This window comes from Cavia porcellus, unplaced genomic scaffold, assembly GCF_034190915.1.
Source record: "Cavia porcellus strain 051 isolate PalLab524CR breed Dunkin Hartley unplaced genomic scaffold, mCavPor4.1 scaffold_16, whole genome shotgun sequence".
NCBI lineage: Eukaryota > Metazoa > Chordata > Mammalia > Rodentia > Caviidae > Cavia > Cavia porcellus.
The window spans coordinates 7032551-7055199 of NW_026947499.1; the positions used below are offsets into that span (position 1 = coordinate 7032551).

The following is a 22649-nucleotide window of genomic DNA, read 5'->3' on the forward strand; positions in this document are numbered from 1 at the left end:
TATTAAATATTAATTTCATGTTTCCTTTTACTTTCTAAATCGAGACCACTAACAATTTTAAAATTGTGTACTCAGCTCGCTTTGTTTCCACTGGCCCGTGCACAAGGGGTGCATTGATGTCCTCAGGAGAGAGGATGTCACCGTGAAGGGTCCCCCAGGAGCTGCCTTTCAAGTCGGGGAGGGGGTGTGGCTGCAGCCAGGGTCCTAAACCGAGCTGGGAAAGACCTGGGCGGGTGTCCCTTCCTTCTTGGGCGGAGAGGTTGACGCCTTTGTCACCCGATCCAGAGATATCTGAAATGTGACTAATTAAAAAAAAAAAAAAAAAAAACCTGCAAGCCGTGGCGATCAAAAAACACCAGAAAAAGGTGGGCGTTTTATGTAACGCGCCGAGCACCGCTCCAGGCAGAACTCCAGAACACAGTGGCTGCCGAGGTCACGCGCCGCACCCCAGGGGCGTCTGGCCGTCGCGCTCGGGGGTCCACAAAGCAGCGCCGGCTCGGGGGAGCGGAAACTTCGCCAAGTTCCCGCCCGCACCCCGGGCGCCTAGGCCGAGCCCGGCTGGCAGCGCCGCCCCTCCCCCGCCCAGCCCAGCCGAGCGCCGGTGCCAGGCGGCGGGGACGCCGGGGCCACTCTCCGCGGGGAAGGAAGGGGGCGGCCTCCCGCTTTTGTGAGTCTCCGAGGAGTCTCAGGTCCCCAAAGGGTTAAAAACCACTTCATCCCGGCGGAGACATGAAATGTATTCGAGATCAATGTCAAGAACGGGTTATTCTAATTCTGGGGCACAGCCAGACCTGGGCATCTGGAATGATCTACGCGCCTTAAAAAAAAAAAAGGCCCCGTCGCCACCATTTTCTCCAGGTAATTTTCCATCCCTGCCCCCACGGGCCAGGGGAGGGGAGAAAGTAGAGCTCGGGTCCCGCGGGCCGAGGAGGGGCGCCCGGCCGCGTCCAGACGCCGGGGGTCGCGGGGACCCCGGGACCCCCAAACTTTGCCAAGTTGCGGGCGCCGCGCGCGCGGGGCGGGGGCGCGGCCGCTGACGGAGCCGCCCCTGACTTCGGCCGCCCCCTCCCGGCCCGGGCCGGCGCCGCGCTCGCCTCAAAGTTTGCGGCCGCCCCTGCGCCCGCCGATGCCTGGGCGCCCGGCGACGGGGAGCGACGGCCATATTTGCCGGTGCGGCCCGAGCCGCCGGCTGCCAAAAGTGCGCGGGCGCTCGGCGGGCGCTCGGACGGGCGCGGGGGCGCGGGGGCCGCTGTCGCCGTCCTCGCGGCCTGGCCCGGCTACGCGTGGCGCGCCCGCCGCCCGCGGCGATGTCGTACAAGCCGAACTTGGCCGCGCACGTGCCCGCCGCCGCCCTCAACGCCGGTGAGTAGCGCCCCCTCCGCGCGCGCCCCGCGCCGCCAACTTGGGGTCCGCGCTCCCGGGTGGCAGCGGCGGCCGGGGGCACCGGCTCTCGGGTTCCGGCCGGGGTAGCGGCGGCGGCGGCGGCGCCGCGATCGCCATGATCCCCGCGCCGCTGAAGTTCGTGTGCTCCCCGCGCTGCCCGGAGGCTGGCGGGGCCGGGGTCCGCGGGTCCCCACGCCGGCGGCCCGGTGGCGGGGCGCGGGGCAGGCTTTCTCCGGCTCCTTTCTCCACCGGCTCCCGGGCGGCTCGGCGAGGGCCCCTGCCGGCGGGAGTCGGGAGCGGCCGGGGCGCGGGGCGCGGGTCAGGCCCGGCGGCGGGTCGCGTGTGGGGCCGGGCCACGCGGGGATGTGCGGATCAAGCGCCGGGTCCCGCCGACTCGTGGGGCGCGGGGCCGGGGGTGTGGGAGGCTGGGCGCGGGGCTGGGGTAGGGGCGCGGCCGGACAGGCGCCGAGGGGAGAAGTTGGGGAAGAGCCGCGGCTTCCCGGGCTGGGGACAGCGATATCCAGGGTCCCCGTCCCCGACCCCATGTGCGGCCTCTGCAGAAGCCGAGGGGCTGTCCCCTCCCTTCCTCCCGGGAAACTCCTCCTGAAGTTGTGGGGCAGCGCCGCGCTGGGCTGTGTCTAGGGACTCGCCCCCGGCCACCGAGCGAGCCACGGGGAGAGGGTGGACGTTTGTGGCGTTGGAGGTGACCGTCGTTGTGCCCTCTCCGCTTTCTCCCCCAGAGACCCTTGACTGGGGACAGATTTCCCCAAAAAGAGAGGTGCGCTGGGCGGGGACGGAGGGGGCAAAGGCCTCGAGGGGGGAGGGGAAGGCCCTGCTGGTCAGAAATGCCACGCTGGCGGTCACCTCAAGTCTGGGGCCTGGTCTCCAAGTGTTGGCCCCAGAACTCCAAAAATTCCAAGAAAAGCAAGGTGTATTGTGCGTGTGCATGTGGGAGTGAATTTAACTTCTTGGGCAGTGATATTTGGGGTTTGGAAGGGGTTAAGATTGAGGTGCTGGGGAGGGAGAGTTAAACTGCTCTCTTATATCCCCTAAGTCCCCGACGGCAGGAGCCACCTTATCACCTCTAAGGGTCCTCACGCCTTGGGGGTGCATGAACCTTACAAAGAGCAGCTTTGTTGGCAGGTAGGGGTTCCCTCGGGACTTCTGCATGTTGCCTGGGTGGGAAAGGCTGGGGTCCCACTTCCAGGCTGTCCAGGGCCAGAAACCTCAAGTTGCCTTGGGAGAGCTAGGGTAGAGCCCCTCAAACTGTGATTTTGGGGTCCGGAATCACAGTGACACAGAGGCGCTTGTGGCCCCTGCAGTGCTGTTCCAGGCTGGCCAGCACCTGTCTGCAGTTTCCAGCCTGCTGCCCCAGGGACATCCAGGAGCCCTGCAGCGGCCCCAGGTCCCTAGCCCTTTTGGGGGTGGGGGACGCATGCTTCCCCAGCCCTCTCTGTGGAGAGCCGGGCTCCCCGGCCATCTGCATCCAAGATGGACTCTCTCGGCCGCTCCCCGGCTTTCTTGTCATCATCCCTCACGCCCTCCGGCCCTGCCTCCTGCTCCAGGCTTGCCAAGCTGCGGCCTGGCCGGGGGGTGGCAGTGGCGGAGTGAGACAAAGCCCCCGCCTCCCCCGCCTGCCAGTCCCCCCCCCCACGCTGGGCGCCCCAAGTGGCGGGAAGGCCGCCAGCTCCCCAGACCCGGGCGCTCTTTGTCTGGCGTGGGGGCGGGGAGCTCGCCTGGCCCCTTGAGCTTCCTGTCCTCTGCCAGGCCGGCTCCCGGCTCCACACACCACGCTCATTGTCTCTGATGCTCCCGGCCAGCCGCGCCCGCCTCGCTGTGGCTGCCCCAGCCTGGTCCCAGCCTCTGCGGAAAGGAGTGGGCGCTTGTGGCACTCGGCCCTTCTGTCAGTGCTGCCCAGGGCCGGGCACCACTGGCCAGGCCAAGGGAGGACCTGGCCTTGGCATGGAGTCCATCACCTGCTGCTTCACCAGGTGTCTGAGCCATTGCCAGCCCGCAATCCAAATGGGGCGATCTCCTTTCTCCTCTCCCTCCCCAAGGCCCCCCCAAACCTAGCCCCAGTGCCTCACGCTGTGGGTTCTGGACCTTCCATTGGGGAGTGTTGCCTCCAAAACATGGAGAAACTGAGTCCCAGAGAGGGATGGGCCTGTGGAATGGTGCACAACCTGGCCTGGTCTCAGAGAGAAAGAGGAGGGGAGGTGACAAATAGTGGCAGTTTTAAGGGAGAGGGCTTGGGACACAGGTAGCCCACCTCTGTGGGGCACTGCAGCCTAACCACTGGGGGTACCTGGGGGTGCCAGAGGACCATGTCACCTGCACACCAGCCCACACCAGCCATCTCTGCAGGCTCAGGACCTAGAGGTTTGGCCGGTGAGGGGCCCCTGTGCAGTGTGCTGCAAACAGAGACCCCAGGCATGCTTGTTGTGCACCCCCCCACACTCTCCGTGTCCCCATGTGTCATCCCCTTTTGAGAGCCGTGGAAACTGAGGCTCCCAGTGGTGCTGTGCTTTGCCCAGCCCAAGGTCCGAATTCATGCCCAGATGTTACCTCAGCCCCGTGGGAGATCAGGGCAGGCCTAAGACTTGAGGGGCACTGCAGATGCTGTACCCAGGCCCTGGGCAGAGGGCCCAGCTTTGGCTTCTCCTGCTGGCTGCTATGCCTCTTGGGTGATGTGTGCCTGGGGCCATGGGACCGTGGGGCTGGCTTCCCACCCCACTCCATGGCCTTAGCGTCTGAGCCCCACCCACATACACCAGCTGCAGCTGGTCACTTGGCCAGCCTGTCACCAGCTGGCCATCCCCTGGGCCAAGTCCGCAGAGCCCGCTCTATGCAGGAGACAGGCTGTTTGGCTCTGGGGGTGGTGACCCGGCAGCTGTTGAGGACGACTAGCAAAGTTCTCCATGGTGACGGCTGTTTGTGATTCTGCAGGACGTCCGCCACCCACTGATGGCCACTTGGACACCATTATGGGTTAGCCTCCCCCTGCCTGGGCCTCCCCCTGCCGCTGTGTTCACGAGACCATGATCTGGGCTGAGCTGTGGGTCCTGCTTGGTCCCTGATGCTGGCCCTGGATACTACTGCATTGTGTGCTCTTAGGGTGCAGACCTGGCAGCATAGACTGTCCTTCTTTGGCAGGGACAGCAGACTTAGTGGTGGCTTGAGGGCTTTGTCTGGGCTTGCATGGAGGCTGCCATGTAAGGGCCCTGCCATGGTGCACGGTGCTGACACCAGCCTGTTTTCCCAGAGGCTGGGCTACGGGGACCAGGAGCTTCCCTGTAAGAGGGATCTGACCCCAGGGTGGCCTGGCTTTGGTGGCAGGTGGGCTCTGTGGCAGGGATGTGGCTCTGGACCATGGACCTCCGGTGAGCAGGGACAGGAGACAGCAGGATCAGACTGAGAACAGTGTAAATGCGAGCGCAGTGTGTGGGTGGTCACCGAGTGATTTAAGGTCTGGGGAGAGGGCAGTTGCTGTGCATCACCTTGGCCATTGGAGAGACCTGGTTCTAGGCTGGGGGGACCATCCTGGGACCTGGCATCACTGCCTTGTGTGCAGCTAGGAGACCCTAACCCCTTTCTCTCCTCTGCAGCTGGAAGTGTCCACTCACCCTCCACTAGCATGGCCACGTCCTCCCAGTACCGCCAGCTGCTGAGTGACTACGGGCCGCCATCTCTTGGCTACACCCAGGTACAGCGGTGCGGGGGCTTGGGCTGGGCGCTGGGAGGGGCAGAGGGGGTAAACTGGGCAGAAAGCCCCTCCATCCTGGGGCCACCAGGACTGTAGGTCACAGGGACACAGTGCCACTGCCACACACCGCTCCCTTGCGGGCCACCTCCTTTCTGTTTCCTGTTCTGCTGGACTCAGGACCTCACAGCTGGGCCTGGAGGGGCTCCGCTGGCTCTGGAGCTGGTGGTAACAAGTGTGGTCCCCAAGCAAGCCGCTTGGTTCATGCCTGGTCGCACCACTTAACGGTGGTGACCCCATGTGGTGACCTCGTGGAGCCTGGGGTCCTTATGTGTCCAATGAGGTGACCCTAGGACCATCCTTAGGGAGGAAGGCACCCCTGCACTGCTCCCTAGATTGGTGATGTCTCCTGGCCCCTGGGGCGGTGGTGGCCTCACTGTCCTCCGAGCCCCAGTCGCCAGACCCCAGCCAGCATTCCGGGGTCACCATGGAGCTGCTTGTCCGCTGGTGTGTCCACAGGGTGGCCCGCGGCTCCCTGCCGTGCCCATCAGGGTACCATGCTCCGCCAGGCGGGCCTGTCCTGTGGGGAGAAGCGAGCGCAGGCCCGGAAGCAGCAGAAGTGGCAGAGGCGGGAGGAAGGGCCGAGGCGCAGCCTGGAGCGGCAGCGCAATGCCCTGGCCATGCGGCTCCGGCGCTGGGAGGCCCAGTGGCGGCCACGCCTGGGGACCGGGAGGCTGCAGCCAGAGGAGCAGCAGATGCTGGCCCTGCGGCACCAGCTGGCTGCCCTGGGCAGGCCTGGGGCCGAGGGGGCCCAGGAGGAGGAGAAAGATGAGAAGGAAGAAGAGGAGAAGGGGACGCCATTGGTGGCTGAGCCGGGCACCTCCCTGATCTGGGTGCTGATGTGGTGGTGGACCGGAGGGGGGTGGGCGTCCCCTAGGCTCTGTGACGGGGCAGTGTGTGCATCCCATGTGTCTTGGGCCCCTGCTGGGCACCCAGGTCTGTGGTCCTACCCATTCCAGGGTGGCCTCTACTTCCTCCTGCTCACTGTGGGGACTGCTTCCCCGGGGACTTCCACAGTGTGCTTTGGGAGGAGGCCAATTCTCTCTCTGAGATGGCAGGGACTCCAGAGATGGGGACAGGTGGGTGCTGTGCGGCTTCCTGTGCTGCAGTGTCCCCAGAAAGGGATGTGGTGTTCCAGCCCAGGTCCTGAAGCCCAGAGCCCCTGGGCTCCAGAGGTGGTTGGGACCTGGACCAAGGCACGGGGGATCAAGGGGCCATTGGTATGGCTCCTCCCACCTCATGACCACCATGGCTGTGATTCCAGGGGACTGGGAACAGCCAGGTGCCCCAGAGCAAATATGCCGAGCTGCTGGCCATCATCGAGGAGCTGGGGAAGGAGATCAGACCCACGTACGCAGGCAGCAAGAGTGCCATGGAGCGGCTAAAGCGGGGTGAGCGTGTGTGGGTGGGTGGGGGGGACTCCACAGGCTGGTCCCTCGGTCCCCATCAGGGAAGTTTTTTTTTTTGGGTCAGGGAAGTTTTTGAAGCTCAGCATGGTGGTGCATAACTGTGGTCCTAGCTGCTTGTACAGCAGAGGCAGGAGGATGCCAAGTCCAAGGCCAGCCTGAGTAGGAATTAGTGAGAGCCTGCCTCAAGATTTTCAAAAGGGCTGGGACATCGCTCAGGCTCCCTAGGTTTATCTCTTAATATGTGGTCCACAACATTAATCCCCATGTTAGGAAAAAGGACAAAAGAGAAAGACCTGATATTCTGAGGACTCCCGCGGGTGTGTGGGTGTGGCTTGGGCTGCAGCTGGGTGTGGCAGAATCGGTTCTCCAGTGCAGTCACCGAAACTCCAGCTTCCTGGGCTTTGTCTCAGCCTGCTTTGCTGCCCAGGGGACACTACAGGAAGTGTGCAGTGTCCTTTGCTGTCACCTCCTTTCAGTAGGGGCAAGGAAGGGTGTGGGTCTCTCGTTGGGCTGAGGCACCTTGAGGTTCTTCAGCGATTGGTGGAGGACGGTGTCACAGGAAACAAGGGACTCAGGTGCGGTGTGGAGTCCCTGAGGTAGCTTTGACCTCATGTAGGGCAGGTGGGATGGATTGGAGGCTTTATTTTTATCATTATTAAGTGAACGCAGGACCTTTGCACTGAGCTGCCTCCCCAGATCCCCATGGCTTTTTTATTTTTTTGGGGACAGGGTCTCGCTGAATTGTCCAGGTTGGCATTGAACTTGCCACCCTCCTGTCTCAGCCTCTCAGAGTGCCAGAATCATAGGCATGTGCGGCCTGGCTGAGGAAAAATCCTGGGCTCTTTATGATCCAGAGATGTGTAGAGGTTCAGAAAGTGGGCAGAGAAGGAGGAGGTGGAGGGGGGCGTTCTTGGCTGCTGGGTCTGTGACCAGAGCTCGGGCTGCTGTGCAGGCCTGGAGTGAGGGGGAGAGGCTCCAGCAGGGAGCAGGCCCGGCCACATTCACAGCTTTGGTGGGCAGGTGCCCGGATGAGAGGCTGGAGCAGTGCGTGGGGTGGGAACAGGCTGAGCCTGGGGTTGGGGAGAGCCCTGCCCTGAGCTAACTGGCAGGCGGGTGGCCGTCATGCTGGGTACTTCCGGTAGCTGGAGCACTGGTTTCTGGAGTTCCTGGGGGACAGTGAAGCTCAGCCAGCCACCACGCCTGGGCTAAGCGAGTTCCGGCAGGGTGACAGTGACAGAGCCACGGGAGAGTTGGGAGCGTGACTCATCTCCTTTTTCGGCAGTGTTGGGGGTTACACCTAGGACTTCTGCACTGAGCTTCTTATTACCATTAGCTTTTTAGAGACAGGATCTAAGTCACTAAGCCGCCCACAGAGATCTCAAACTTGTAACCCTGCCTCAGCTTCCCTGAGTACTGGGATACTAGGATTATAGCCATGTGCCACAGTGCCTTTCTTCTTTTTAAGAGGTAGGGGCATCTGGCTGTGTTGCCCAGGCTGGACCTAAACTTCTGGGCTCAAGTGATCCTCCTGCCTCAGTTTCCTGAGTAGCTGGGATTACAGGCAGACACCACTCTGTCTGGCAGGAACATTATTGCTAGGTTGGCAAACTACAGCCCATGAGCTGAGAATGATTTTTATAGTTTTTCATGGTTATAAAGGTGTAAGATTTTCAGGGGCTGGGGATTTAGCTCAGCAGCTTAAGTACCTGCCTGGCAAGCTTGAGGTTGTGAGTTCAATCCCTGGTACCAAAACAAAACCCCCAACACTTCAGTGGAAAAGTGTAAGATTTTGGAGTCAGGTGTGGCAGTGCATACCTGTAATCCCAGCACTTGGAGGCTGAGGCAGAAGATTTTGAATTCAAGGCCAGCCTAGGCAACTTTGGGAGTTGCAGGCCTGACTAGAGAGATACCTTTCCTCCCCCATCCCAAAAAAATTGATTTTGGATTTGTGTCTTTCTTTTTTCTTTTTTTGGTACTAGGGGTCAAACTCATGACCTCACACTTGCCAGGCAGGCACTTGTTCCGCTGAGCTAAATCCTCGGCCCCCAAAAAATTGATCTGGGGACATATTTAAAAAAAAAATCACGTGAAACTCAGACTTCAGTGTCTATGAGTGAGATTAGTGGATGTGGCCGCACCCATCATGGCCACATTATTTGTGGCCTCTCCCAACATATGATTCAGTAGCTGTGATTTGTGTGGCCCTAAAAGTCTATGGTATTTGCTGTTTGGCCTTACAGAAGGTTTTGCAAAGCTCTAGGTAGGTAATAAGTGAGCTGTGGACTACTAAGGTTTTCGTTTTTTGAGGCAAGATTTTATTGCCATGTAGTTCAGGCTGGCTTTGACCTCACAGTAACCCTCCTGCCTCAGCCTCTGGATGTTGTCACCTCAACCCGCAGGGCCCTTTTAGCTAGTGACCTGGAGATGTGGATCCTGACACCCTCTGGGAGTTCTTAGTGGGAATAGCATTCTTGGTGTGTTAAAATGAGTTCTCAGTCCAAGGTGTCCAGTGGAGGCAAAAAGAGAAGGAAATAAAGGTGACTGGTGAAGCAGAGATAAAGGGGGGATGTGCCTAGGGAGAGGGGCTCAGGAACCTGGGCCAACAGTTGATGTCCCCTAGACCCCAGCCGCTGCAGCTGGACGTCCTCTCTCCCGCCTGACCTGTCCTCAACAACAGCGCCTCCTGCAGGAGCCTCGCCGGCCGCCTGGGCTGCGGGCAGGATGAGCTTCATACTCGTCCCTTACCCACTTTCTGGGTGTTTTCTGTTTGAGTTTTGGTTTTGAGACCGGGTCTCACTGTGTTGCCCGGACTGGTCTTGAACTCCCAGGATGCTGGGTCTTCCTCCCTCAGCCTGCTGTGCGGGGGTGATTTGCAGGCGTGTACCCCGAGTGCCTGGCCCCGTCTGGCTTGTGTGGGGTCTCTAGCTCCTGAGGCTGGGCCGAGGCCACGGGCGGGTTGCCAAGGGAGGGTCTTGCCGTCCCGCTGACCTGGGCCTCTGCTCACCCGCAGGCATCATCCACGCACGCGGGCTGGTCCGGGAGTGCCTCGCGGAGACTGAGCGCAACGCCAGGTCCTAGCGGCACCCACAGAGTCCTGCACAGGAGGAGGGCGCCACCACCACCGCCGCCACGCACACCGCGCTCCTTCTGGAATGTTAACAGTTTAGTTTTTTTCTGCCGTGGTTCACTAGGCTCTGAACCTACAGTCTCCAAGAATGAGGAGCGATTTCACAGGGAGTTAGGGTTCGTGTCTGCCAGGGCGAGGCCCCCCAGGGTGTTTGCACGTGCCCTTACTGTCTGTCCCCGAGACCCAGTGTCGCCCTTCAGTCCTCTCTGCTGAGTCACCGACACCACCCTGATGGTTGTCCCCTTGTCATAAACCCTTCACCTGGCAGCCCAGGCCCCAGCACTGGTCCCGGGGCCGTGCTGCAGCGGAGCCCCTTTGCTAACGCGATTTGCATGACTCTTAGCGCTTTGAAGTCAGCTCTAAAAACGCACCAGGTCACAGGAAGAGCAGCCGACTCCAGCTCAAACGGACCCTGGATGCCCTCCTAGGAAGACTCTGTAGATTTCAGTTCTGCTGTTTGCTGTAAGTTGATCAAAACATCCAGAAGGAAATGACTAAAACTGTTTGCATCTTTGTATGTATTTATTACTTGATGTAATAAAGCTATTTTCATTAACAATTTGTATGATGATGTGGGTTCCTTGGAAAGTTCTGATGTGCTGTCTTAAAGACCTTCCCCACCCCTGGCTTTTTGGGGTTTACTTTTTTTTTTTAATCGGTACCGAGGATAGAACTCACAACCGCCTGCTTGCAAAGCAAGTGCTTATGCTGCTGAGCTAAATCCCCAGCCCCTGGGGTTTACTTTTTGAGACAGGGTCTCAATATAGTCCAGGTTGGCCTTGAACTCACTGTATAGCCCGGACTGGCCTCATACTTGTACTGATCCTCCTGCCTCAGCCTCCTAAGTGCTGCAATTATGGGTGTGCACCACCGTGCTTAAAACCCATTCTTAGAAGTTGAAGGACAGTTTCCAGCACCCCAGCTGGCTGGGGCAGACTGTGCTTTGCTCGGAGGCAGGGTGTGTTTGCAGCGGCAGACTCCACACTTGCACACGTGCTCGGAAATAAGCCAGAAGACTCAAGGCTGAGTGGCTGACTTGGCCAGTGGCCACTGCTCTGCCGCTGTCCTGGGCAGGAGGCTGCTCAGGCCTGCACGTGTCCAACTATTCCAAAATCTGGTTTCCGTATCTTTGGTCAGTAACACACGCTGGGTCTGGCGGCACTGATCCTCGCTCAGCATGATGGGAAATATGCAGCCGGGCTGAGGGTGCAGTGTGGCAGGGAGGCCCTTGATTCCCAGCATTGAAAGGAAACGAAAGTAGACACTCCCAAAGCGTCAGTGCTGTGGGGCATCGGGAGATGACTTAGCAGCCACAGGCTGCCAGGCCAGGGAGCTGATGGAGCCAATGGCAAGCGCCTAGGTAACACCTCAGCTCTTTATCTCCGTGTTACCAACACCGAGCAGAGCAGAGGCCCCCACTAACTGCTATTCACGTTTGTTTGAATTCTCCACAAATAGACCTTGCTAATATCAGTGCTTTTGCAAGTATTTTTATTCCTAAGCAATGTTTTTTTTTTTTTAGACAGGGTCTGGCTGTATAGTCCAGGTGGCCTCGAACTTGCAACCCTCCTGCCTCAGCTTTCTGAGTGCTAGAACTACAGGCATGAGCCACCAAGCCTGGCTGCCAAGCACAGTGGAGTACTCCTGTAGTTCCTGCTATGTGGGAGGCTGAAACAGGAAGATCTTTTGAGCTCCAGGAATTGGGCCAGCAATGAGATCTTTTTTTTCCTCATTGTTGGGCGTGGAATCCAGGGCTTCAGCCATGCTGGGTGAGCATTCTGCCCCAGCTCCAGCGCAAGAGACTTCTTGAAAGGACACCCTTCTAATTACTGCCTAGGTCAATAGTCAACCCTGGCTGTGGGCAATGGCACACACTTGTAATCCCAGCTATTCAGAAGGCTGAGGCAGGAGGACCTCGAGGATCCTGTCTCAAAAAGGGTTAGGATGTAACTCGGCAGTTACATCCCCAGTCCTGCAAAGCAAAACAACTCTGCCAGTCAACCTGGAAGCCCCACCAAGGGCTGCGCACAGTTCCCCTTCCTCCTAGAGGAGCGGCTACTCTCCTTTTATAGTGACGCTTGTGACTCTTCATAGTTTCGTTCTCTAAGTGCGCAGCAGTATTTGCTCCAGTTTAGTATGTTATTTGGTTTGGGTTGGCCTTGAGCGGGTAGCAATCCTCCTGCCTCAGCCTCCCGCCTGCTGGATTCCAGGCATGCGCACCGTGCCTGCCCTCATGCATCATTTACAAACCGAGGGGACTTGCACTGTTATTCCCTGGACGCGTCCCGGCTGACCCGGTCGGAACCGGCAGTTGTCTCCACGGGATTTCGACTTGCTTCCCGTAGCTCCTTCAGAAGTTTCTTTTTTTCTAGAGTCTCCTTTGCTCTTTTCTTCCTTTCTTGCTTTTTCTTCTCTGCCTCTCGTTTCTGTCTGCAAACAGGACTGTTTTCACCATTGTAGAAAACATCCACTTTCTCCTGTAGGATTTTCCGAGCCAGCTTCCTGTTCTGGTCCACGGATCTTGTCTGATGGCACTGCAAGACATAGGGACAAGGAGGACGTCACAGGTGGCACGGTGGAGTCACTTACTCCAGCTTGGTCCCTTTACCGGTGGGGACAAACCCGGCAGGCAAAGCAGTGAAGGCCAGACCTCCTGCGCCTCCTGGGGGCTGGCCTCTTCCTTCTCTTTGCTTTTCCCTGTTTATTGTGTTTTTTTTTTTTTTTTTAAAGACAGGTTTTCACTCACTCTGTAGTCCAGGCTGCCGTGAACTCACAGTGACCCTCCTGCCTCAGCTTCCTGAGTGCTGAGATCACAGACATGTACCACCATGCCCAGTTCCTGTATCCTTATATAAACTGGCTTTCTTTTTTGGGGGGCGGGTACCAGGGATTGAACTCATGACCTTGCTTATGCCACTGAGCTGAATCTCTAGCCCCAAGTAGCTTTCATTTTGATTGTTCTTTTTTCTTTTTCTGAGACAGGGTCTCACTATGTAGTTCAGGCTGGGCTTAAACTCACAGTGATCCTCCTGCCTCAGCCTTCACAGGGCTGGAGTTATAAGTGTGTGCCGCCATGCCCAGCTGTGATTGTTCCTTTTTTTTGGCGGTACCGGGGATTGAAATCACGATCTTGCACTTGCCAGGCAGGCACTTATACTGCTGAGTTAAATCCCCAGTCCCTGTGATTATTCTTACAATTAATTTTTTGGTTGTTTATAAGCAACAGTAGATAACTTCAGATAACTGTCCCCAGATAATGTTGAAAACATTAATCGAGCCAGGCTGGGCTAGTGAGTTCAAGGCCAGCCTCAACTGCATAGTGAAAACTCTGTCTCAAAAACCTAACTAAATAAAGGATGGGCTAACCCAGTGGTGGCAAACCTATGGTGCACCTACGCAGCTGGCAGTTACAGAAAGCTCTAAGCTGGGTATGGTGGCACATGACTGATACCAGCACCCAGGAAGCTATGGCAGGAGGATTGCTGCAAATTCCAGGCCAGCCTGGGCTACATAGTGGGTTCAGCTCAGCCTGAACTGCATAGCGAGACCCTGTCTCAAAGAGACAAAAACAAACAAAAAAACAAAACAAAACCCCACCACACCTCTAAAAGGTTTGCCACCAGAGGACAGCTGTGGCCAGTGACCCTGTGCAGCCTTGGGTCCCGTCTGGGGACACACAGCATCTTCCTCCTCGGCTGCCGGGATACCAGGGCTCCGTTTATGCAGCCGAGGCCCTGAAAAGCTGGCTGGGGGGTCGGGGGTCGGTCCAACTGGGAGCCCGGCCCATAGGACCAACATGAGTTTCCTGTTGGGTTTCAGGCTTTCAGGGCCACTCACCAATGAGTTTTTGAGGAGGAAAAGCAATGGAGGTTTTTGTCAACAGCTCAGCAGTGGAGCGTAGTGGTTGTCAACACGGGGGCTGTGCACTGGGGGCGTTTTCAGGCACCACAGTGCCCTCCATGCCTAGCTGCCACAGCAGGAGCACCTGTCTCCCCCCGCCCCCCAGCGATCCTGCCCCTGCCCTGCTGCCTCTACCTTCACGACCAGCCCCGAGGGCACGTGCTTCAACACCACGCAGTTGTTGGTCTTGTTGGTGGCTTGGCCCCCTGGCCCGTGTCCCTTCACAAACTGCTCTTCCAGCTCGCTCTCCTCCAGGGGTAGCAGGGCAGGTAAGTCCTTCTTGCCAGCCACTTGTAGCACAGATGCAGGGCCTCCCGGGGACAGCAGCCTCCACTTCTCCCCAAGCGCAAGGCCCTGAGGCCCGGAGCATACTCTGGCCAGCGCTGCGGGACCTCGAAGTAAACCCAGGGTGCTCATCGGGGGGCAGGCCACTTTTCAGGACCTAAAGTGGACAAGGAAAAGGCCAGCTTTTCAGGAAGAGTCGTGGCTCTCCAGATGATGCTTCAGAGGCAGAGACAGTTTTTCCTACAATCCTATGCGCAGCCCTGAACCCGGTGTGATGGCACACATCTGTGGTCCCAGCACTCGGGAGGCTGAGGCGAGGAGGATCACCATGAATTTGAAACCAACCTGGGCTACACAGTGAGTTCAAGTCCAGCCTGAACTATATAGTGAGGCCCTGTCTCAAAAACAAACAAAAAAATGAGTTTCTCCACCTTCTTTAGGGTATTTAGCCAGACACACGTTAGCCTGCCCCACCCCACATTCTCGCTGGTCCAGGCCTGGTGGCCTATAAATGTTTCCAGCTAACAGACCAAAAATATCTCAAAGCACCAGAGGTGCTGTTTTCTCTCAGGAAGGAGAGGTTTTGCATGTGAAATCCAAGTGGGGCTGTAATTTAATAAAGAAACATGAAACAGAACGCCAAACAGGGAGTGGGATCTGAGTCAAGTGACAGGATTTCCGTGTCTGTGCGTCCCCTATCAATCACCGTCGGCTTTGTGGTCTCCAGTGTTTCCAGTTTCAGGGCTTTGAATGGAACATCTGTTCCCTGGCGTGCACTGCCAGTAATGGAATCCAACTGGTCCTCCTCGCCCGGGTCTCTGAATCTCGGCAATCATGGAGCCGCCTGCGGGATTCCGGGGACCCCAGGAGGTGCAGTGAGGGCTCTATGCAGGAAGCAAGCTGGACTCCAGCTCCACATTGCTCAGAGCTGCTGGGGTTGCTTTTGGGGATCGAACCAGGGCCTCACGCACGCTAAGCACATACTGGACCACCTGGAGTGGGGTCCCAGGCCTCTGAAAGAGTTTTTGACAAAAGGTTTAATCAGTGAGCTGCGGAGTGAGAATGTGGTGCCTATCATGGGCCTTTGCGTTCTCCTGGGCCAAAGGCAGGAGGGCTTGAAAGGCCTCCCATGTGAACAGGGTGAGCCACCACCTGCCTCTGCTTTCCTGACTGGAAAATGGGCAAATGAGCCCTTTTCTGCCTATCTCACGTAAGCTTAAAAGAGGTCAGGGAAGAGTGACTGTGGTGGTGCACCCCTGTAACCCCGGCAATGTGGGAGGCTGAGGCAAGATCACCACAAATTCAAAGCCAGCCTGGGCAACTTAGGTGTCAAGGTAAGAAGCAAAACTGGCTGGGGACGTGGCTCGGTGGGGGAGCTCCTGGCTGGCACACGGGAAGCCCTCTGTTCCATCCCCAGCACTGGAATGGATTCTGCTGTCTGGCTGAAGCTGGAGATCGTGCTTTTGTGTAATCTGTAAGCCAGAGGACTGGGAACCACAAGATTCGCTACTTGAGTCTGAGCAGCGCACAGGCACCGCACTGGGAGCCCTGGCAGCTGCCACAGCACCAGGGAGCTGGGGTTCTAGCTACGGCCACTAGCCTCGCCCCAGCTTCTAAGGTGACGGCATCCAGCAGGTCACTGTCCCACTGTCACTGCCCACCCGAGTCCCAGGTAAGGGCTGCTTATTGAAGACGTCTGCCAACTCAGTATATTTCTTGTTCCATTCCATGCAAGCTTCTGAGATGTCAGGCCAGCTGATACCAAGACGCCACCATACTCCTATCTCTACTCCGCTTCTGCCATGTTCCGGAAAGGCATGGAACGAAACAAAACACCCTTGTTTTGCCCCATTTTTAAACACTTTTTGAGACAGGATCTGGCTACGTAGCCCAGGTTGGGCTCAACCTTTCGACGTCCTGCCTCAGCCTCTGGGACATGCCTTCCACGCTTCACGTGGCTGCGAGTTTGCAGTCCACGGCCGGCCTTATGGCCCAAGCCCACACCCTCTTTTGTGCCACCCTCTGGGTTTGCAGTCCAGGTGGGTGGTATTTAAGACAGCTGGCTGGGCTTGGCAGCTGAGGGGCTGGCGCCCACACGCAGGAGCCAGTGCAGACGGGGCTTTGAAGCCAGCTTTGTCCAGTGTGTGAGGAACATCTCAGCGGTGGCCTCAAGGACAGAGAGAGAATAAACCTGGACGCTTTCTCTGAAATCTCTTCAGGAAACTAGTACGTGTGACTGAGCCGACGTCTCCCTTCCTCCGGCTCCTTTAGGTGGCAGAACACAGCTCCTTTGTGTCACCCGGCTCTCAGCCCCGGAGTGGACCTGCGGTGGAACCCGAGCCCAGGCCCCTCCTGGGGTTCCTCTTCCGCTAGGTGGTGAATGTGACCAGCCAGGGCGGCACTGGGCCAGACAGAGGAAGCAACTCGGAGGGAGGCAGGCGCGTCTCAGACAAAGGACAGAGAGCGCGCTGTCATCGGCTGCCCCGCTGTTTCAGGTCTCACCCTCCCGTCCTGATTCGGAGCTGGCAGACACCCTGGAAGATGTCCCACTCCGCTGAAGTTCAACAAGGTCCCCAGGGCTCGGTGACTGGCTGCTTTGTTGAACGGCGAATTCCAGCAGCCATTCAGACGATTCGAGACATTTCTAACACCTCCCGGAGCTCTGGCCCCACTCCAGTGGCTGCTAAAAATGACAAACACACCCGTGGCTGCATGTCCCTGAAGGCCAAAGAAGAGTACGGGTTGGATTTCAGTTCGTGTGATACCCACCGAGCAACCCAAAGTCTTCAGAGAACAATGAAAGCAGCCTGAATCGTAGCCCATCATGACAGTAAAAAAGAGAAAAAGAAAAATGGTGAAGAGAAGTGAGGGCAGGGAAACGGGCGGGCAGGACAGCTCTGCCCTAGCTCTTGCTGACCATGGCTTTAATGTGGGGCTGGCTCCCCGGCCCCGCTTCCTCCCAGCCTCCTCCTGCTGACCCAGGCTCTGCACCTCACTGCTGCTGGGGTTTACATTAAAGCCTTCTCATGGTCTGAGTCTTTTCCTGTGACTGGAGTCACCCAGGTGTCACCAGCGGCAGGCGCCTACACTCTACTGAGCGCCCCCGGACCTAGCACCTCCACTGTCAGCCCAAACTGAGCTATGTGCCTGGCCCCTCCGACTGTGCGACCAGGCTCCAGGTGAGACTGGAGCGGTCACCGGTGACTGCTAGAGCGGGAGGGAGGCAGCACACACCCATCAGTCCAACGTTCTGGGAGGCTGAGGCAGGAGTTGGCTGTCTGAGCCCAGCCTGATGCCAGAATAAAAACAAACAAAAAAGGAAAGAACTGACTGAGCATGCAGCTCAGGAACAAGCCCTTGGGTCCAATCCCTAGTAGAAAACAAAAATACCCCAAATCAAACCAAAACTGGATGCAGGCAGTGGCATTGTGTTGCCAACAGCCTTGATACAGGGGTGGGGGGAGCAGGGATGGCAGGCGATGCCTCGTGTCTCTAAGGAAGAGAAAGCGTATCTGGTTGGCATTTATTGAAGGAAAGCACTGGAGTTGATCCCCTGGACCTGCCTTCTGGGTCTGTTTATCTACAATTCACCTTCACTGCTTTCTGTGGGTGGGCTGGGGGACTGAGATGAGGGCTTGCTGTGTGATCCAGGTTGGCCTTTGATTATGTAGCTCAGGTTGGCCTCAAAACTTGCAGCAATCCTCCTGCCTCAGCCTCCCAAGTTCTGGGATGACAGCATTGCCAGCACCGCTGGTCAGCACTAAGTCCTTGGGCAAGGGTGCTGCCTGTGGCCTGGCACTCAGTAATGTCTGACTGCATAATCAGAGTGGAAGGCAGGACAAGGGGATCACCCAGGGGAAAAGAATCACATGAGTTACTGATGTGAGCTAGCAGCGACAGTGACGTGGTTAATGGGGCACGGGAAAGGGGCTGGCTGAAGAAGACCGCCATAGATGTCACATGTATTGTGTCAGCATTCTATCTTTTTTTTTTTTTTTTTTTGAGAGAGTCTCGCTATGCAGTTCCGGTCTGCCCTTACCTCACTTTGTAACCCAGGCTGGTGGTGAACTTGCAAGGATCCTCCTGCCTCAGCCTCCTGTGAGTGCTGGGATAACAGGTGTGCACCACCACATCCGGCATTATTGTGTCAGTTTTCTAGATCAGTGTGCTGATCTAGAAATGTGCTGCTGGCCGGCCACATGTGTAATTATAAGTGTTGCATCAGTCACATTAAAACATAATAAAAAGATAGGGTTGGCGGGGGTTCAGCTCAGCGGCATAAGTGCCTGCTTGGCAAATGTGAGGTTGTAAGTTTGATCCCCAGTACCAAAACAAACAAAGAAAAAAACCATAAAAATAATAAAGAGAAACTGATTAAACTAATATATTTAACTCAAGATTTTAAAAGATGCTATTTTGAGCCAGGCGTGGTGACTCATATCTGTAATCCCAGCACTCAGGAGGCTGAAACAGGAGGATCGTTTCGAGTTTGAGACTAGCCTGGGCTACAAAGTGAGCTTAAGGCCGCCTGAACTGCATAGAGAGACCCTGCCTCAAAAAAAAAATTTTTTTTTTCAATATATAATGTTAAAAACAGATATGTTCTTTTTCTTATATGCTGTCATCAAACTCTGGGGGTATTGGGCATGGTGGTGCACATTTGTCATCCCAGCACTCTGGGAGGCTGAGGCAGTAGGATCCCAAGTTGAAGCCTAGCCTGGGCAACTTGGCAACCTTGTCTTAAAATGAAAAGCAAGCTCAGTGTGAAGGCACTGCTTCAATTCTCTGTCTCAAAAAGTCAAAAAGTCTGGGGGTGGTGCCTGTACTTAGAGCACATCTCAGTTTAGACCAGCCACGTGTCTGTGGTCACTGGTCCCGTGCTGCGGGCAGGGCACCGGAGGCTGGAGCTCCAGCTCTGGCTGCTCAAAGCGTGGTCTGCAGGCGGAGGGTGCCCTCGCCTCTGCTGCATCTCCATGAGATCCCAAGGTGATTTCCAGCCAGCGTGAAGTGTGTCAAGCTTTTTCCTGGGGCACAGGAATCGACAAGATCTGGTTGCAGGATAGATGTCTCTCTTCAGGTGGGAGTAGAACCCAGGCCTGAGTGTGTGCCTGACAAACAAGCCCCAGCCCCAGCCTCCAGAGTTCTGGTCCTCCCTGAAAAACCTGAGAAAAGAGAATGTGGAGTTTTCTCCATCATTTACCTGGAGCTCATCCTCTCGTTCCAAAGTCTGCGACCCCTAAGAGGCCCAATGTCCCCACAAGGAGCCCTGGGCAGTAAGGGAAAGGCTGGAGGCAGACCCCGAGACCAGGAACCGTCCCAAGCTTCCCGCATCACCGGAAGATAAAGCACCTCCCGCCAGCAACTCATACATTTACCGATTGCCAGGAGGGTGCGGCAGATCCTGCCGGGAGCACAGAGCTGGTGGCTTTCACTGGGGGGAGGATAAGGGAGAAAGGGTTAGGGTCTACACAGGAAAGCCTCAGTGCTGCAGCGTTTAAGAGAACTGATAAAATGTAATGCGAAAAGCATCCAATCACATAATGCCAACAACTTGTTCATGTTTTTTGGTTTGTTTTTTTGAGACAGGCTCTCCTTATGCAGTGCAGGCTGGTCTTGAACTCACTGTGTAGCCCAGGCTGGTCTCAAATTTACCTTCTTGTCTCAGCTTCCCAAGTGCTGGGATTAGAGGTGTGAATCACGAGGTTTTCAATTTCTGAAACTAATTTTTTTCTTTCCACAGCTTGTTTCACTACCTTTCATGACATCTCCAGATCTTTTTTCCAGTCCTTTACAAAATATTAGCTTGTTTTCCTTACCTTTTTTCTCCTTTACCTTTTTGTGATGCTGCCTCTAATTTTTGTCCCAGAAAGGCCACAGTGCAGAGGAGCCTGAGCTGTGTGGTCACTGCGTCCCTGCAGCCAATGTCTCAGCTCAGTGCAGGCCACAGCTCCTCAACTGCAAATGGAGCCAACACACCCAGAGAACGGAAGCACCTAGGTGGCCATGAGGACTCGGGTCCTGCCCAGCCACAGGGTAGAGGAGCCTCTGACAACACCCACGCTGTTCTTAAGACATTGCCCAGCCTGCACACTACTTCATTGGCTTTTTTGTTCATTTTTGAAACAGGGTCTTGCTATGCATTCCAGGCTGGGCTTGAATTCAAAGTGTTTCTCCTGCCTCGACCTCCCTGGTGTTGGGATGACAAGTGTGTGCCACCACTCCAGGCTATCTAGTGGGCTTTTTAGAGCTTAGAGTGAAAATGTATCTAGAAGAAAGAGCAAGAGATTATTTCACTTGGCATGATCTCATTTAAGGACTTAGAAAGTATGCAGCTGCCAAAGTCATGCCATTTGCTGAGGTCATAATTCTGGTCTATGAAGTCAGGGGCCAAGGAACTCATTATGATGCCTGCATACAGCTGACTTCTCAGAAGGCCCAGTGACTGATAAAAGCATCCGAAGCAAATCTGTTCTCATTCAAATAAAAATGTCTTTAGGGATTATGGGATACTGTATAGGACAAAAAAGTAAAGATAGGAAAGATGCAAAATTTAAATGTAAGCTAGGTGTGGTGGCCCAAGCCTGTAATCCTAGCACTTACGACACTGAGGCAGGAGGATTGCTACAAGCTTCGAGGCCAGCCTAGGTTACCCAGTGAGACCATTTTATTTTTATTTTTATTTTTTTTTGGTACTGGGGATTGATTGAACTCACGATCTTATGCTCCTCAGGCAAGTGCTTATATTGCTGAGCTGCCTGAGACCATTTTAAAAACAAAAAATTCAAATGCAGGGGTGCAGGTGTAACTTAGTGGTAGAGCAACTGTTTGATACAAGGTCTTGGATTCTATTCCACAAAAACATATTAAATGTAAATATAATCTATTTGTATGTTTATATGTTAATAAAAAGGGCTGAGAGTATTGCTCAAAGTAGTAGATCACATGCCCCGCATATGTGGGGCCCAGGGTTCAACCCCTATTATAAGAAAAAGACAGTGACATCTTGTTTAACAGATATCGTACACCTCAAACCATTGTCAGTCCAACTTCTGAATCGCCTGATTGATGTGAAAGATCTTTACTCACAAGATGTCAGGTTGACACCTTCAAGACAAGAAATACTTAAAAAACTTGATGTTATAAAAAATTTACAGCCAAGGGACTGGGGATTTAGCTCAGCGGCATAAGCACCTGCCTTGCAAGCAGGCAGTTGTGAGTTCCATCCCTGGTACCGATTTAAAAAAAAAAAAAATTTACAGCCAGTGTGGTGGCATAAACCTGTAATTCCAGCACTCAGGAGGCTGAGGCAGATGGACTGCCATGGATTTGAGACCAGCCTGTAAAACAGAGTGAGACCTTGTCTTACACAACAACAAACAACAACAACAAACCAGAGAGAGAAACTGGTAGATTAAAAAGTACAGAAAAAAATTATGAAGATAAGGTTGGTGGCACACGCCCATAATCTTGGTTCTGTGAGAGGATGAGGCAAGAGGATTACAAGACAAAAGTCCAACTTGGGCAATTATCATGATACTGTCTTAAAAAATAAAGGGCGAGGGATGTAGCTCCGTTTGAAGGCACTGGATTCAATCCCTATACTGGGGGGAAAAATTCATACTGCTAAAAATAAAACTCAAAGCATTCGCTCCCAAAAATAACCAATCCTATGGGAGGTCATGGGCAAAATCAATCAACTATCTACTGCATGGTTAATAACTCATCATCACTAGTTGCACTCAGGGTTAATATTTTTCTTGTAGAGAAAGACAGCTTGGAGCTGTCTTAAGAATTCACACTTTTTAGTTCTTGAGTGTGAGATCATGAGGTTTTTCTGCATTTTGTGACCAAATGAAATTAGCAGATAAAACTACTTTTTTTCCTCCTTTGGTGGCCTTAAAATATGGTCCCTGAAAACAGAAGTGTGTTTACAAATCATGTGGGTTTGCTTCAGAATATAAACCAAAGTTTCACTATTGAAAAATAATGAGTAGGTATTCTGAGGAGGCCCAGATGAAAAGGGGGGTGATTCTTGGCAGATTTGTCATCCCCACCAAGTGCAAATACACTCCCCTATGCAGGCTTCTCAGTGACATCGAGGAACAATGCCGGCGAGTGAGAGCTAAATGCTGCAAGACTCTGAAAGGCAAACTAGGTTGCAGGATGGGGGCTGGACAGTGTGACGGGATGGGCTGCAGCCCGCGGAGAGGTAGGCAGATTTTCTCTCTGTGGCCTCTCCAAGCCTGGCAACCACCACGTGTCACTTCATCGGATTCCACTCTCCTTACGTCTTCGTGGAAGTGTTTTCTCCAGGGCGGTGATTTCTCTTTTCCTCCGCCGCCCCGAGTGTTTGAAGAGCCCCAGCAGCTTAGGATAAACCGAGTCCTGAGAAAACGTAACTCGGGGGACCAGGGCTGGCTGCACCTCCCCACAAGAAGGTCTACAGGTAAAGTAGCAGCACGACTCAGCAGGGGGAAATCAGACAACCCGTTTCTCAGGCCTCTCCAAAGACCTGGGCAGTCGTGGACAGCCGTAGGGGTGCCTGGCTAGTGCGCGGACGCTTACCTGCTCTTAAAACTGGCCTCCAGATGGAAATGTTCAAGGAGAATCCCAAACCACTGCAGAGCCCGAAACTCAACTACGCTCCGACTTCTGCGCATGCGCCATGTACTTGCAGCGGCTTCCCTTACTTGCTGGAGGCTCATTCTCAGTAACTGCGCATGCGAGAAGCTGAGGTCCTTTTTCCCGCGTGGAAGCGGTAGGTTCCCAGAAAACCAATCAGAGG

The 22649-nt window shown here is 55.4% G+C and overlaps 2 protein-coding genes across 5 annotated transcripts; one reads left to right on the forward strand and one right to left on the reverse strand.

Moving 5' to 3' along the window:
- Positions 1-428: 428 nt before the first annotated feature.
- Cdk2ap1 (cyclin dependent kinase 2 associated protein 1) lies at positions 429-10238 on the forward strand. 3 transcript variants are annotated; one of them, XM_003462956.5, is made up of 4 exons: positions 429-858; positions 4989-5086; positions 6408-6534; positions 9563-10238. In XM_003462956.5, exons 1-4 carry the CDS (start codon positions 735-737, stop codon positions 9628-9630), a joined length of 417 nt encoding a protein of 138 aa, XP_003463004.2. In that variant the 5' UTR covers positions 429-734; the 3' UTR covers positions 9631-10238. The 3 variants fall into 3 exon arrangements, with proteins under 3 accessions (XP_003463004.2, XP_063081609.1, XP_005000500.2); XM_063225539.1 differs by lacking the exon at positions 429-858 and adding an exon at positions 1066-1362; XM_005000443.4 differs by lacking the exon at positions 429-858 and adding an exon at positions 4347-4371.
- Mtrfr (mitochondrial translation release factor in rescue) lies at positions 10183-22572 on the reverse strand. 2 transcript variants are annotated; one of them, XM_003462957.5, is made up of 4 exons: positions 22430-22568; positions 19240-19295; positions 13715-14021; positions 10183-12213 (listed from the first exon to the last, which is right to left on the reverse strand). In XM_003462957.5, the coding sequence occupies exons 3-4, from the start codon at positions 13994-13996 to the stop codon at positions 11947-11949; spliced, it is 549 nt and encodes a 182-aa protein (XP_003463005.1). In that variant the 5' UTR covers positions 13997-14021; positions 19240-19295; positions 22430-22568; the 3' UTR covers positions 10183-11946. The 2 variants fall into 2 exon arrangements, with proteins under 2 accessions (XP_003463005.1, XP_005000503.1); XM_005000446.4 differs by lacking the exon at positions 19240-19295 and having other exon boundaries at positions 22430-22572.
- Positions 22573-22649: the final 77 nt, after the last annotated feature.